General features: G+C 44.4%; 1 protein-coding gene across 1 annotated transcript in view; it reads left to right on the top strand.

Annotated features, from left to right (window-relative positions):
• The first annotated feature begins 7,839 nt into the window (after window positions 1-7,839).
• The window catches only part of RBMS3 (RNA binding motif single stranded interacting protein 3), a 1,223,284-nt gene continuing 1,217,998 nt past the window's right edge, over window positions 7,840-13,125 (top strand). Inside the window, exons 1-2 of the mRNA XM_038740840.1 lie at window positions 7,840-8,052; window positions 8,639-8,811. Of these exons, the coding sequence (XP_038596768.1) occupies window positions 8,650-8,811 (162 nt within the window). The 5' untranslated portion in view covers window positions 7,840-8,052; window positions 8,639-8,649. The remainder of the gene's footprint in view (window positions 8,053-8,638; window positions 8,812-13,125) is intronic.

Raw genomic sequence — 13,125 nt, 5'->3', positions numbered from 1 at the left:
GCCGTAGTTTTTAAAGGCTGCACCAGTAAAAGTCCATAATTGTGAATAGTATGAAAAAGGTTTTGACAACTTTTTGTTGTATTTAATTCTAGTTAAACTCTGCTCATTCAGAATAATAAGCATAATCTTTCTTATTATGTAAATGAGGTGGCAAGGCAGATGTTTTCATACTGGCGCATTCACCGGGGATTCATCCGTACATATACTATGCAGGATGAGCCTATACTCAACCTGTGATTTTAGTGAGGTTTAGCTATGGCGAAAGGTGCCCTGAACGGAGGATGGATGCTGATGAGATTCCTTCAATTAGTAAGAACCCGTGACTACGGAGAATTCAAATGGAGCTTCTGAGAAGTTCAGGAGGGAGAGAGATTCAAAGGGAAAAGGTGACTTGGAATTAATATTTAGAATGGCAACTAGGTGTGAAGCTAGGCACGGGTTCCAGATCTGAATTTACATCACTTGCATCCATTATTTTTTTTCCTCTGTGGCTTTTATTCCTTGTTTTCCTTCCCCCAGCAGCACACTCACACCCTCTCCCTCATACCCACTTGTACTTCCCAAGCACTTAGTACAGCGCTCTGCACACAGTGAGCACTCAATAAATACAACTGAATGAATGAATGAATGAATACCCACACATACATCCCCCTTTCCCCTCATACACCCTCAAGGAGTAATCTTTTTCCGTTGCTACTCGGAGCTCATCCACTGGCAGTCACAGATTGATAGCCACTTTATAAACGGGGTCTGCCTGGAGCAATTCTCAAGGTAAGGTTGAAAATTTCTCATGGAATCAATAATAATAATAATAACGGCATTAATTAAGCGCTTCCTATGTGCAAAGCCCTGTTCTAAGCGCTGGGGAGATACAAGGTGATCAGTTGTCCCAAGGGGGGGCTCACAGTCTTCATCCCCATTTTACAGATGAGGTGACTGAGGCCCAGAGAAGTGAAGTGACTTGCCCAAAGTCACACAGCTTATGAACCCGCTACCGCCGACTCCAAAGCCCGGGCTCTTTCCACCGAGCCACGCTGCTTCTCAGTCAGTCGATCCATTTAGCGCTCACTGTGGGCAGAGTAATGTACTAAGCGCTCGGGAGTGTACAATACAACAGAACTGATAGATGTGTTCCCTGCCAAAACGAACTTGCAGGCTAGAGTACTGTGGAATCTACCCAAGGACGGAGCTACTTTAATCACTGGGCAACCTGGGCAGTTTCTGGGGCCTGTCACCAGGATGGCTTCACCCGGGCATTTCCAACAGAACCTCCCACATGTGCTTTGGCATGTTCGCATGTTCTGCCTCCCCAAGTTAACAACAGTAGTGGAGAAGGAGAGGAGTGCACTATTCGGGTTACGTGGAAAGAGGCCTCCCCTGAGCCTGGTCCCGCTGAACGGTGCTAAAGCGTGGCCTAATGGAAAAAGCATGGGCCTGGCCGGGGTTGGAGGACCGGCTTCTTACCCTGGCTTGCTGTGTGACCTTGGGTAAGTAAGAAATAATAATGATAACAGTGTTGGTATGTGTTAATAGTAATAACGGCATTTATTAAGCGCTTACTATGTGCAGAACACTGTTCTAAGCGCCGGGGGTGGGGGGGGATACAAGGCGATCAAGTTATCCCACGTGGGGCTCACAATCTTAATCCCCATTTTACAGATGAGGTAACTGAGGCTCCGAGAAGTTAAGTGACTTGCCCAAGGTCACACAGCAGACATGTGGCTGAGTCGGGATTCGAAGCCATGACCTCTGACTCCAAAGCCTGTGATCTTTCCACTGAGCCACGCTTCTGTTAAGGGCTTACTATGTGCCAAGCGCTGTTCTAAGCGCTGAGGAAGATACAAAGTAATCAGGTTGCTCCACGAGGTTGTCCCACAGTCTTCATCCCCATTTTACAGATGAGGGAACTGAGGCACAGAGAAGTTAAGTGACTTGCCCCAGGTCACACAGCTGGGATTAGAGCCCATGACCACCGACTCCCAAGCCCGTGCTCTTTCCACTAAGCCACGCTGAAGTCATTTCACTCCCCTGTGCCTCAGTTTCCTTGGCTGTAAAATGGGGATTAAATAACCATTCTCCCTCTTTCTTACATGTGAGCCTCTCTCTCAGTGGTATATGTCAAGTAGCCTGGCTTAGTGGAAAGAGCCCAGGCTTCGGCATCAGAGGGCGTGAGTTCTAATCACGGCTCGTGCAGTTGTGTGACTTTGGACAAGTCACTTCACTTCTTTGTGCCTCAGTTCCCTCATCTGTAAAATGGGGATGAAGGCTGTGAGCCCCACGTGGGACAACCTGATGACCTTGTATCTACCCCAGTGCTTAGAACTGTGCTTGGCACATAGTAAGCGCTTAACAAAAAACATTATTATTATTTTATGGCAGGTACCGTACTAAGTGCTGGAGTAGATCCCCGCCCTACCTCCTTCCCCTCCCCACAGCGCCTGTATATATGTTTGTACAGATTTATTACTCTATTTTACTTGTACATATTTACTATTCTATTTTGTTAACGATGTGCATCTATATATGTATATATGTTTATATATGTATATATGTTTGTATGTATTTATTACTCTATTTATTTTACTTACACATATTTCTTCTGTTTATTTTATTTTGTTAATATGTTTTGTTTTGTTCTGTCTCCCCCTTCTAGACTGTGAGCCCACTGTTGGGTAGGGACCGTCTCTATATGTTGCCAACTTGTACTTCCCAAGTGCTTAGTACAGTGCTCTGCACACAGTAAGCGCTCAATCAATACGATTGATTGGTTGATTGATTGTCTGGTTGGACACAGTCCCTGTCCTGCACGGGGCTCACACTCCTCGTCCCCATTTTACAGACTGCAGCATTTCTGTAACTGGGGCACAGAAGAGTTAAGTGACTTGCCCAAGGTCACACAGTGGTGGAGCGCAGATTAGAACCCAGGTCCTTCCGATTCCCGGGCCCATGCTCTAACTTGTCCCATGCGGGGCAGGGACTGTGTCGACCTAATTAACTTGTACCTTCCCCAGTGTTTGATGCATAGTAAGTGCTTAACAAATGCCATTAAATAAAAAGATATCTTACCCACTTTGCAACTGAGAGGGCATCAATGATGTGGTTAGGAGTGGCAGAGCTGCTTAGGATGGAGTCCTTCAGGCCATGACAAATCACCACCCTGTGAGTGCTTAACCCATCGACAATGTCCAGGCGGCAATGAATTCAGAAATAAAGGGGGTGATTGAGGGGCAAACTTTTCCTCCATTAAAGTGACTTCTTGGGGAATTTCCTCTTGGGGGCCAATATTTTCTGGAAGAATTTTTCCTGGGGAAAATAGCTGCAAGAAATTGACTTTAGGGACCAATCCTCTCGCAATTCCTTGGGTGATGAGGGTAATAAGGGATGCTTTTTTTCGGGATCTAGTCTCTTTCTGCCCCTGAGGAGGGCATGTTAACATCAAGCGCTTAGTACAGTACTCTGCACATAGTAAGCGCTCAATAAATATGATTGATGATCAAGGACTAAAAGCGTGTGGATTCAAAACATTAACGTGGCTTACCAGGCATAATCTCTGGTGAAGCTAGTTTGGTTTGTTGCTTGCATGTACTAAGGCACTGGGTGAATTACCAGTTGTCTGCCTTCATGGAAGAGGGAAAAGAAAGTAGAAAACAAACATACTAGTAGATAAAATTTGACATAGTGGCAGAAGAATATACAGACGCTTAACGGTTTTTCTCCCCACAATTACTGAGGAAGCTGTGGTGGATCGCATAACCAGGGCGGTGGGCATCATTCAGGGAAGACTTCATGTAATCATGATAGATTAACATGTATGTTATGGATTTACTAGGGTCAGAGCTCTCAGGATTCAGATGGAATTGGAAAAGAAAACTCCATAGCAGTTGTGCTTTGAAGGGTGGCATCTTTTGAGTTAGGAAAATTTAAGACCTTTTTGATAGAGTCAATGCAGGCTCCGGAATTGAGCGAACGATTGTTAACGTAGCTGAATATTTACAGTGTTCCCGAAGCCCTCCGGGGGCTTATCCACGGGAGGAAGTGGCACAACAAAGTTCTCTGTGGGCACTGTGAATAGTAAATATAATACTGGGTGAGTTGGATTCCCATGAGAAAGCAGCTTTTTTTTTGTGCCTTTCATCAAAGCAATGGAAGCAATGAAATGGGCAGAGATATAAAGTGAGATAAAATTTTGAGTGAGAGTCCAAGGATTTGGAGTTGGAAAAGAGGAACCTCTGATTTAATCATCTGAGGATGCCATTGAAAGGTCAAAATTTCCATCTGCCTCTTGGAGCCGGCAAGTGAATTTGTAGACTAATAGTCAGTTAGGACAGGAGTGAAATGGTAACACAAATAACTGATGGCTTCTTAAGTCTCCATTTTGGAAATATTGCAAGCTGCCTATGTGTGAAACAAAAATGTGCACAGGAATAATTAGGTGCCCTAATGTATGTTCAACAGTTGTGATAGGCAATGCATTTTCCTAGAGAAGCAGCGTGGCTCAGTGGAAGAGAGCCCGGGCTCTGGAGTCAGAGGTCATGGGTTCAAATCCCGGCTCCGCCAATCGTCAGCTGTGTGACTTTCGGCAAGTCACTTAACTTCTCTGTGCCTCAGTTCCCTCATCTGTAAAATGGGGATGAAGACTGTGAGCCCCACGTGGGACAATCTGATCACCTTGTAACCTCCCCAGCGCTTAGAACAGTGCTTTGCACAGAGTAAGCGCTTAATAAATGCCATCATTATTATTATTTTACACAGATTCATATTATTTCACAGTATTTGCACGGACAGATGACATTTGCATTGGCCTAGTGGAAAGAACACGGGCCCTGGGAATCAGAGGACCTGAGGTCTAATAATAATAATAATAATGATAATAATAATGATGGCATTTATTAAGTGTTTACTTTGTGCAAAACACTGTTCTAAGCACTGGGGAGGTTACAAGATGATCAGGTTGTCCCACGGGAGGCTCATAGTCATAATCCCCATTTTACAGATGAGGTAACTGAGGCACAGAGAAGTTAAGTGACTTGCCCAAAGTCACACGGCTGATAATTGGCAGAGCCAGGATTTGAACCCATGACCTCTGACTCCGAAGCCCGTGCTCTTTCCACTGAGCCACGCAGCTTTAATCCTGACTCTGCCACTTGTCTGTTGTATGACAATGGGCAAGTCACTGAACTTCTCGGTGCCTCAGTCACCTTGTCTGTAAAATGGGGATTAGATCTTCCTCCCTCCACTTTAGACTGTGAGCCCCTGGGGGCAGGGACTGTGTCCAATCTGATAAGCTTGTATCTACCCCGGCTATTAGAAAAGTTCTTGACACATAGTAAATGCTCAACAGATACCATAAAAAAACCCAGAAAATCGTGTGTTCCAAAAACACCAAAGGAGAAGAATGGTAAAAAATATTTGCACATAGTAAAATGTGCATTTTTAAGGGCAAAAAGTATGCATTACAATAAGAAATTTGATCAAAGTTTTGGTATTTCATTTAAATATGGCCTTTATTTAAACCTTTAAAATGTATAAATACATTTCTGAAATAACAGGTGTGAAAAAAAAATAATTTTCCAATCAGCTGTTCTGGTTTCTGTCACATTATGTGATTGCTTTAGGGTGAAAACCAGTGAAACTCATAACCTCTTTCATTCTGTCTACTGTTTGAGCTGGAATACATAAAGGAGAGTAAAAGTTTCAGGTGTTTGTGCAAGATGAGTGACCAAGGTGCGTAAATTTTTAAAATGCACAGTTTATTTTAAAAAATGCATTGAAGAGGGGAAATTAGAACATATTTGGCAGGCTTATGTGCATCAGTGTGATTATATTCTTGGCTTATGTGTATTCTTCAATGTATGGTGCCATTTATAAAATTAGCAGAGCAGAGTGATTTTAACATTATTGATACTTAATCATTTCTCATGTAAAGGCAAAATTACTTTATCTAGACAATTAAAAAGCTCCCTTAACCTAGATTGTGCCATAAAAAATAGTAGTGCTTATCTAAAATAAACCCTAAATGACAAAAAAAAAACCCTACTCATATTTAAATATTTTGAACTGGGTGGTATTCAGGAAATGGAAATGGACAATTACATAAATAATCTGTATAGTCAAGAAAGTGAAGATATGGGGGATTGAATTATTCAGATACACCAAATAAAGTCTCAACTCTGGACTTCACTTTGGTGGCGAGGACACGGGTAATAAGAGCAATATCTATTCAGAGCTATGGTTTAATGGTTTAATATATACCAACGTTGTACGTGTATTTGGGGAAATCATTTGTCCTACTATATAAAAGTTGTGTTGAATACGCACGACAATTTGTCTACTTAATAAGGCTAACCGTATCTTTTTATCCATTACTCGCCAGACCAGATTGACTAAGAGTAGAATTAGGTGCCAATTTTTTTTTTTGGGGGGGGGGGGGTAGACATGAAACTCAAAGCACATGAAATAAGGGCCCCAATTGCTTATGAAGCCTGGCATGGTTTATTAATCAGATATTACCTTATGGAGTGTATTATTGGTTAGAACACCCAATAAGTGAGAATTGAAACTGCAGAGTTCCTCTAGATGCTGCCAGTGAAGTTGCACAGCAATTCCCCAGGACAATGTGGGGTTATATTTAGAAGTGCCACCTGATCGCCTGACGGTGAATCCTGATTTAAGAATTTCCGATTCTAATCTTGCGGCTTATTCTTTCAGAGAGAAACCCCTGCCCGACCGGAGGCGTAATAACCCCACGCAGTGAATGAGATGTGCTATTTTGCAAGACAGCCCTTCTCTGAACGCCCAACTTCAAATTCTCGAAAAGGCGGCTAACATTTTCAAGAAAAATCCACGGCAGATTGCAGTAAATGTCTGTCACTGTCTTCTCCTCCCCCATTTACCCTCTCTCCCCTCTCCTTCCACCCCCCTTTCCCCTTTAAGACAAGAGGAGACACACACACGCAGAGAGAGAGAGAGAGAGAGAGAGAGAGAGAGAGAGAGAGAGAGAGAGAGAGAAAGAGAGAGAGAGAAGGATAGATACATGCGATTTTTCTGCTTTCGAACCGGGAGCGATGTAAATTTCCTGCCCGAAATTGGCTGGATTTTCCAGTTTTCCTTGTGCAGTGCTGCGTGGCGCGCTGCTAGCTGAGCCGGCAGAGGGAGAGAGGGAGGGAAGGAGAGAGGAAGAGAGAATTAGAGAGAGAAGGAGAGAGAGAGGAGTGGGAAGGGGAGGGAGAGAAATAGAGAAAGGAGAGGGAGTGGGAAGAGCAGAGACAGAGGAAGAGAGGGAGAGAGGGGAGTGGGAAGGGAAGAGAGAGAAATAGAGAGTGGGAGAAGGACAGAGGGAGAGAAAGGGGGAGAGAGAGAAATAGAGAAAGGAGAGGGAGTGGGAGAAGGACAGAGGGGGAAAGAGGGGAGTGGGAAGGGGAGGGAGAGAAATAAAGGAGAGGGAGTGGGAGAAGGACATAGGACGAGAGAAGGCAGTGGGAAGAGGAGGGAGAGAAATAGAGAAGAGGGTGTGGAAAGAGGAGAGACAGAGGAAGGGAGAAAGAGAGAGAGAGAAGAAGAAGAAGAAAAGGGAGTGGGAAGGAGAGGGAGAGAAATAGAGGAAGGAAAGGGTGTGGAAAGAGGAGAGACAGAGGAAGGGAGAAAGGGAGAGGAGAAGAAAAGGGAGTGGGAAGGGGAGGGAGAGAAATAAAGGAGAGGGTGTGGAAAGAGGAGACAGAGGAAGAGAGAGAAGAAGAAGAAGAAGAAGAAAAGGGAGTGGGAAGGGGGAGAGAGAGAAAGGAGCAGGTGTGGAAAGAGGAGAGGCAGAGGAAGGGAGAGAGAAGAAGAAAAGGGAGTGGGAAGGAAAGGGGAGAGACGGAGGGAGAAGGAGAGAGACAGCGCTTTCCATCTCGCCTAGATTCATAGAGACCCATTCCGGAGAGGAGCTGCGCCCGCAACGAGCCCCCGTTTGCTCGGTGGCAAGGGGAACAAGGGCGATTGGGGGGCGGCATCCCAGCCCCAACCGTGTCAATGCTGCTCTCCCAGCCTCGCCGCCACCGCCACCTGACACAGGTCTGAAAATCGCCTCTTTTCCTTCGCCGGTTTGTGGCTGCACAGACAGACAGCTCCGGCCTCCGGGGAACGGCAGGAGGGACGCCAAGGGACGGGGGCCACGAGGGAGGGAAGGGGGGGGCGGGGGGGGGAGGTTTAACTTTTCCTTGCCATTCCCGGGGCTACTCCCGGTTTCCCGGGGTGACCCCCCGGGGTCTGGGCTGGGTTCTTCCAGCTGAACTTTGTTGAAAAGGCGGGGTGATGTTGCGGGGGCGGGGGGAAAGGTAAAAAGGGAAGGGAAAAAAAATCAAATCAAATCAAAAGGCATCATCTCGGGTCCGAGCTTGGGACACGGAGAGGTAGAGAAAGTAAATAACCACCATCCTGTCCCGGGGTCGGGTCTGTCTGCCTTTAGAGAGCCTTTTAGGGGCGATTGAAGGCCACCGCACCAAGGGCAGACAAACACACACACACACAGACACACAACCAGCCACCCACCCAGGCCACACAAAAGTCTGGAGAACCTGGAGGAGGGCCGGGATTCGGGGAGGAGAAATCGGCCTCGGGGCCCTGCCAAGAAGTCTCCGCTTTTGTCTCCCAATCCCAGTGAATTGGAAGATGGAGATGGACGTCAAGGGAGTTTCTCCCGGTCCAGAGCCCATCCCCCGCTCGCAGGGGTCGGGCGGAGGCGGTCAGCAGCAACAGCCGGGGGAAAGTCCAGCCGCCGGCGACAGCAACCATCCGGACAAGAGACAACACAGTGACAAAGAAGACAAAAAGGTAAGTCCGCCCCGTGGCACCGCTGAAGATCATCAAGGGTCTCCCCCTTCCTCTCTTCTCCTCCCTCTCCTCCTCCCATTGCAGTTTGAGATGGGGGGGATGGAGGTGGCAAAGAAAATCAGTAGGAGAGAAGGGACCAGTCGACGCCGCTCCATCAATGTGGAGCAGACAGAGCCTGTCTTCATTGTGATGTTCAAGTGCGCGCGTGTGGTGTGTGTGAAGACCAAAGTCCTGTGGTCCATGGACATCAGGGATCAGGAAAACGCAATAGCCACGTTGAGAAACTCGGGTTGACCCAGAAATTGAAAGCGGAAAGCCCTGAAATGACAAATGCAGGTATGCAGGCACTCCGAAGCGAGAGACCTGGAAGGAGACGAAGCCAAATTCAAAATTTTTTGCCAACTGAGCGTTGTTAATTCAGTTTGAGCCCTCACCGGGACCTGGCATCCCCCTTGACCTAAAGCAGGGGCAGAATTACCTGTAAGAAGAGAAGCCCGGCCAGTTTGGTCCAACCCTGCTGTGTCATTGTAGTCTAGGGTGCAGCTGCTTATTACCCAACTGAGGGAGAAATCCTCTAGGTAATAAGTTCAGCGAGGAAAGGTTCAAATTGCATTCTCCAATGCTTGCGTTTCTTTTGTTAAACGAGTCATAAAATAGGGAAAGGGGAATAGAAAATAATGGCATTGTCATAATGGCAGGAGAGAGTATTGATCGGGGCATTTGTCGCTAGGCGTTGTCTTCATTTCCATTGATACCTACAGCACGAGTTTGTTAAACCGGATCTTGTACTCGGTGTGGCATCTCTCTCTGTGTGTGTGTGCATTGTACAAAGAAATATTTCTCTTTGAATTTTTACATTATGGAGTAGTAATGAAAAAGAGTTGTCTACCTATCACTCGTACGGAACTTTAACGTTATCAGTCTATACTCTTAATCAGACTTGTGTTGATAAATGTAAGTTGAAAAAAAAACTGGTATGGTTCTCTTGAGAATGGTATTTCACGAAGTGGATTTGCTGGGTCGGTTTTGGTTTCGGTAAAACAGATGTAAGGAAGGAGACTGAATCAGAAGGAATGAATTTGAGATGCTGAAGAATGAAATAAATGCCCCCACTGTGCCGTGACCACCTTGAGGGAGTTATTTTTGAACTTGCCCAGATGTGAAGACTCCGTATCTTATTACCGGAATTCAAAAATACTGTAACTTTCAAAATATTTACGCATGTCCCCTACCTATGGACAACCCACGTAGCTAGTAACGTGTTTTAATTTAAAAAGCAGACATCCAAAGATTAACGATGCAAACCCACTCAGAATAAGCCTGGGCTGGTTTAAAAGTGCATAAAAGACTTTTGTTTTAGGAGACAGAGTGAATTTAAATATTCTACTATATCCAGATAGCATTTCATTTGCTCTTGATTTCATGAATATATAATTCTGTCATGACTGCATATTTACTGCTTCAATCGACTGCCTCTGCTTAATTTTATGGAATAACCATAACTCAGTGGCATATTACCCCGCTGAACTTTATAATCAATTCCTTAAATATATTTGGAAAATGATGAAAATACACATGTGGCCAATTCCTTCATTTCCATACCGTTAGCTCCGTCGTTGCCTTAAGCTTATAAAAATTCTACCATCAGCAGAAATCTGTGCTCACTACTCTTTGATGCACTATCGTAGCCTGTCTAATATCGTATCAGTGGTGGGTATAAAGAAAGAAAATACACTTAATGCAGAAGGTGAAAGAAGTACTGAATGAAGGTCAATTATGTTAGTTAATTAGCATGTACAAATAATTGAATACTCTACTGATGTAATTTTCTTTATGTTTATCGGCAATTTCTTGAGGTGGAAACAAAATACTATTTTTTCCTCCAGGTGTTTGCCTTTTCAAAAATATTTAGGGTGTATCCCTGCCTTATCTTACACATCGGCTCTGTTAACTCAATGGTTTCTGCTAGTGTTTGCAGTGCCTCTTTCTAGGAGTTTTAGGAACTGGTGCTGTATTTCAGGCTTCAATAACTGTTTCTGTCTTTTATGATTACAAGGTGAAGCTATGCATTGAATTTTTTTTTCCATTAGTAGTAAGGCCTTTGGGTGTCCGATCAAGTAATTTCACTAAAAAAGTAAACCAAATTCAGACCATGAGTGTATTTTATATTTTTTCCAAGTAATGAAAGTAACAGTTTTGAAGGAATTTATAGACTAAGATAGAAAGAAAAGTTCTCAAATCACCATGTGCGAGATTTTTTTCTGAAGTCATAATGTAACAATGACACTTTGTAGATCCTAAATGGGGCCCCTCCCTCTTTGGTCTCACTCGCTTCACACCATCCCATTGGATAAAGAACAATGGGATTTAGAAGTCTAATGCTTCTTAACCAATTTCCCAGTCAAAATTCTGCCAAATCAATCTAGCTTGGAAGCAGCCTTGCCTTCATAAATCCTCAAGAATTCTCCCCTCTAGCAGTTCAGTAACAGGTCAATATCTATTGCCTCAAGGACTTGGTTCTACCAAGTGGCAACCTCAATGCCACATTTTTATAGAATCACTAAAGCAGCACCTGGAAGTGAGGCTGAGTAGGTGAGTCTTTGAGAAGCAAATCCGTTTCTCTTTGGATAAAAACTCCAGACAGATGAGGAAACTATCAGAGAAGGTTAAGAGGAAATTCCCTTTATAGGTACCATAATCTAACTTCTACCTTCGTAGCATCACCAAAATCCACACTTTCCTCTCCACTCAAACTGCTACTACACAGATCCAACCCTAACCCATCTTAACTGCTGTATCTGCCTCCTCGCTGAACTCCCCGCCTCCTATTTCTCCCCGCTCCGGTCCATACTTCACTCTGCTGCCGGGATCACTTTTCTAAACAAAAGTTCAGTTTATGCCTCCCCTCTCCTCCGGAACTCCAGGTGCGCCCATCCATCAAACAGAGACTCCTTACCTCCAGCCTTAAACTTCTCAATCAACTTGCCCCTGGCTATCTTATCTCACTGATATACTACAGTCCAGCCTGCACACTTTGTTCCTCTAGAGCCAGCTTGCTCTCTGTGCTCCAATCTCATCTATCTGGCCGCTGGTTGCCCACATCCTTCCCCTGGCCTGGAATTCCCTCTCCCTCTATATATGCCAGACCACCACTCTCCCCACCTTCAAAACCGTATTGTTTCATATTAAGGTCCAAGATCACTTTTCCGACTAAGACTTCTTTTCTCTGACTCTCTGTTCTGCGTCATCTGTGCCCTTGGATCTGTACCCTTTGGGTATGTGATATTCATCCCATTCTAGCCCCACGGCACTTAAGTACGTATCTGTATTTATTATTTTTTTTACGTTAATGTATGTCTCCCCTCTTAGACTGTAAGCTTGTTGTGAACAGGGAAAGTGTCTTCCAACTCGGCTGTATTGCGTTCTCTGTAGCACTAAGTACAGAGCTCTCCACATAGAAGCATTTCAATAAATACAATTGAGTGATTAGTCCCTGTTGATTCAGTTGAAATGTGTTTCCTTTCTATTTTCATCTGAGATTGGGGACAATTGGGCACCACCCTAAAGGCAAAGTCCTTCATAAGATGGAAAACAGTTAAATAAACTGCCTTTCTTCACCGTGGTATTATTGTCCAATTCCCTCATCATTTTTGGGTCTCTTCTGTCCCATCTTCCTGGTCACACTTTGGCTGTGCTAAACTAAAGAACATTGTACTTTAAATCCTCCGCTGGATTGTAAATCCTCCACTAGATTGAAAGCCTCTCGAGGGCAGAGTTAATGTCCACCAACTAAATTGTACTCTCCCAAGTGCTAAGTACAGTGTTCTGCACTCAGTAAATACCAGTGAGCCATTGATTGTACTTTAAGAGATTGCTCGACTTGTATATAGTGATAAGCACTGTGAATGATAAGCTCCAGTGGAGCAAAGGACAATCTTTACAGACATATTTTGTGGAAGGAGATGTCTGCCTCCTATATGTAATTCAGCCACACCTACACCCGTGTAGAGGATTTCACCATCAAGTCATCTTTGGATAAGTAGTACACATACTCTCTCTCTCTCTCTTAGGGAGATATTGCTGAATCTAGCCCAAATGAGAATTTTTAAAATACTTTAAAAAAATCTAACCCTGATGTGAATTTGGCCATCTGAGATCTTGCCACATTCCCCAGTTACCTGCTCAGATTTCAACAGATCTTAAGGAAAGTGGTGAAAAATGCATAACTTGTTTCTTTTCTCCCTCTCTTTGGCTATGCAGGGTTTTTTTTTTTTAAGGGATACTTGTTAAGCTTTTACTAGGTACCAAGTACTG

This window comes from Tachyglossus aculeatus, chromosome 2, assembly GCF_015852505.1.
Source record: "Tachyglossus aculeatus isolate mTacAcu1 chromosome 2, mTacAcu1.pri, whole genome shotgun sequence".
Lineage (NCBI taxonomy): Eukaryota > Metazoa > Chordata > Mammalia > Monotremata > Tachyglossidae > Tachyglossus > Tachyglossus aculeatus.
The sequence above is the reverse complement of the archived record's forward strand: the minus strand, read 5'-3'. Positions and strand labels throughout refer to the sequence as shown.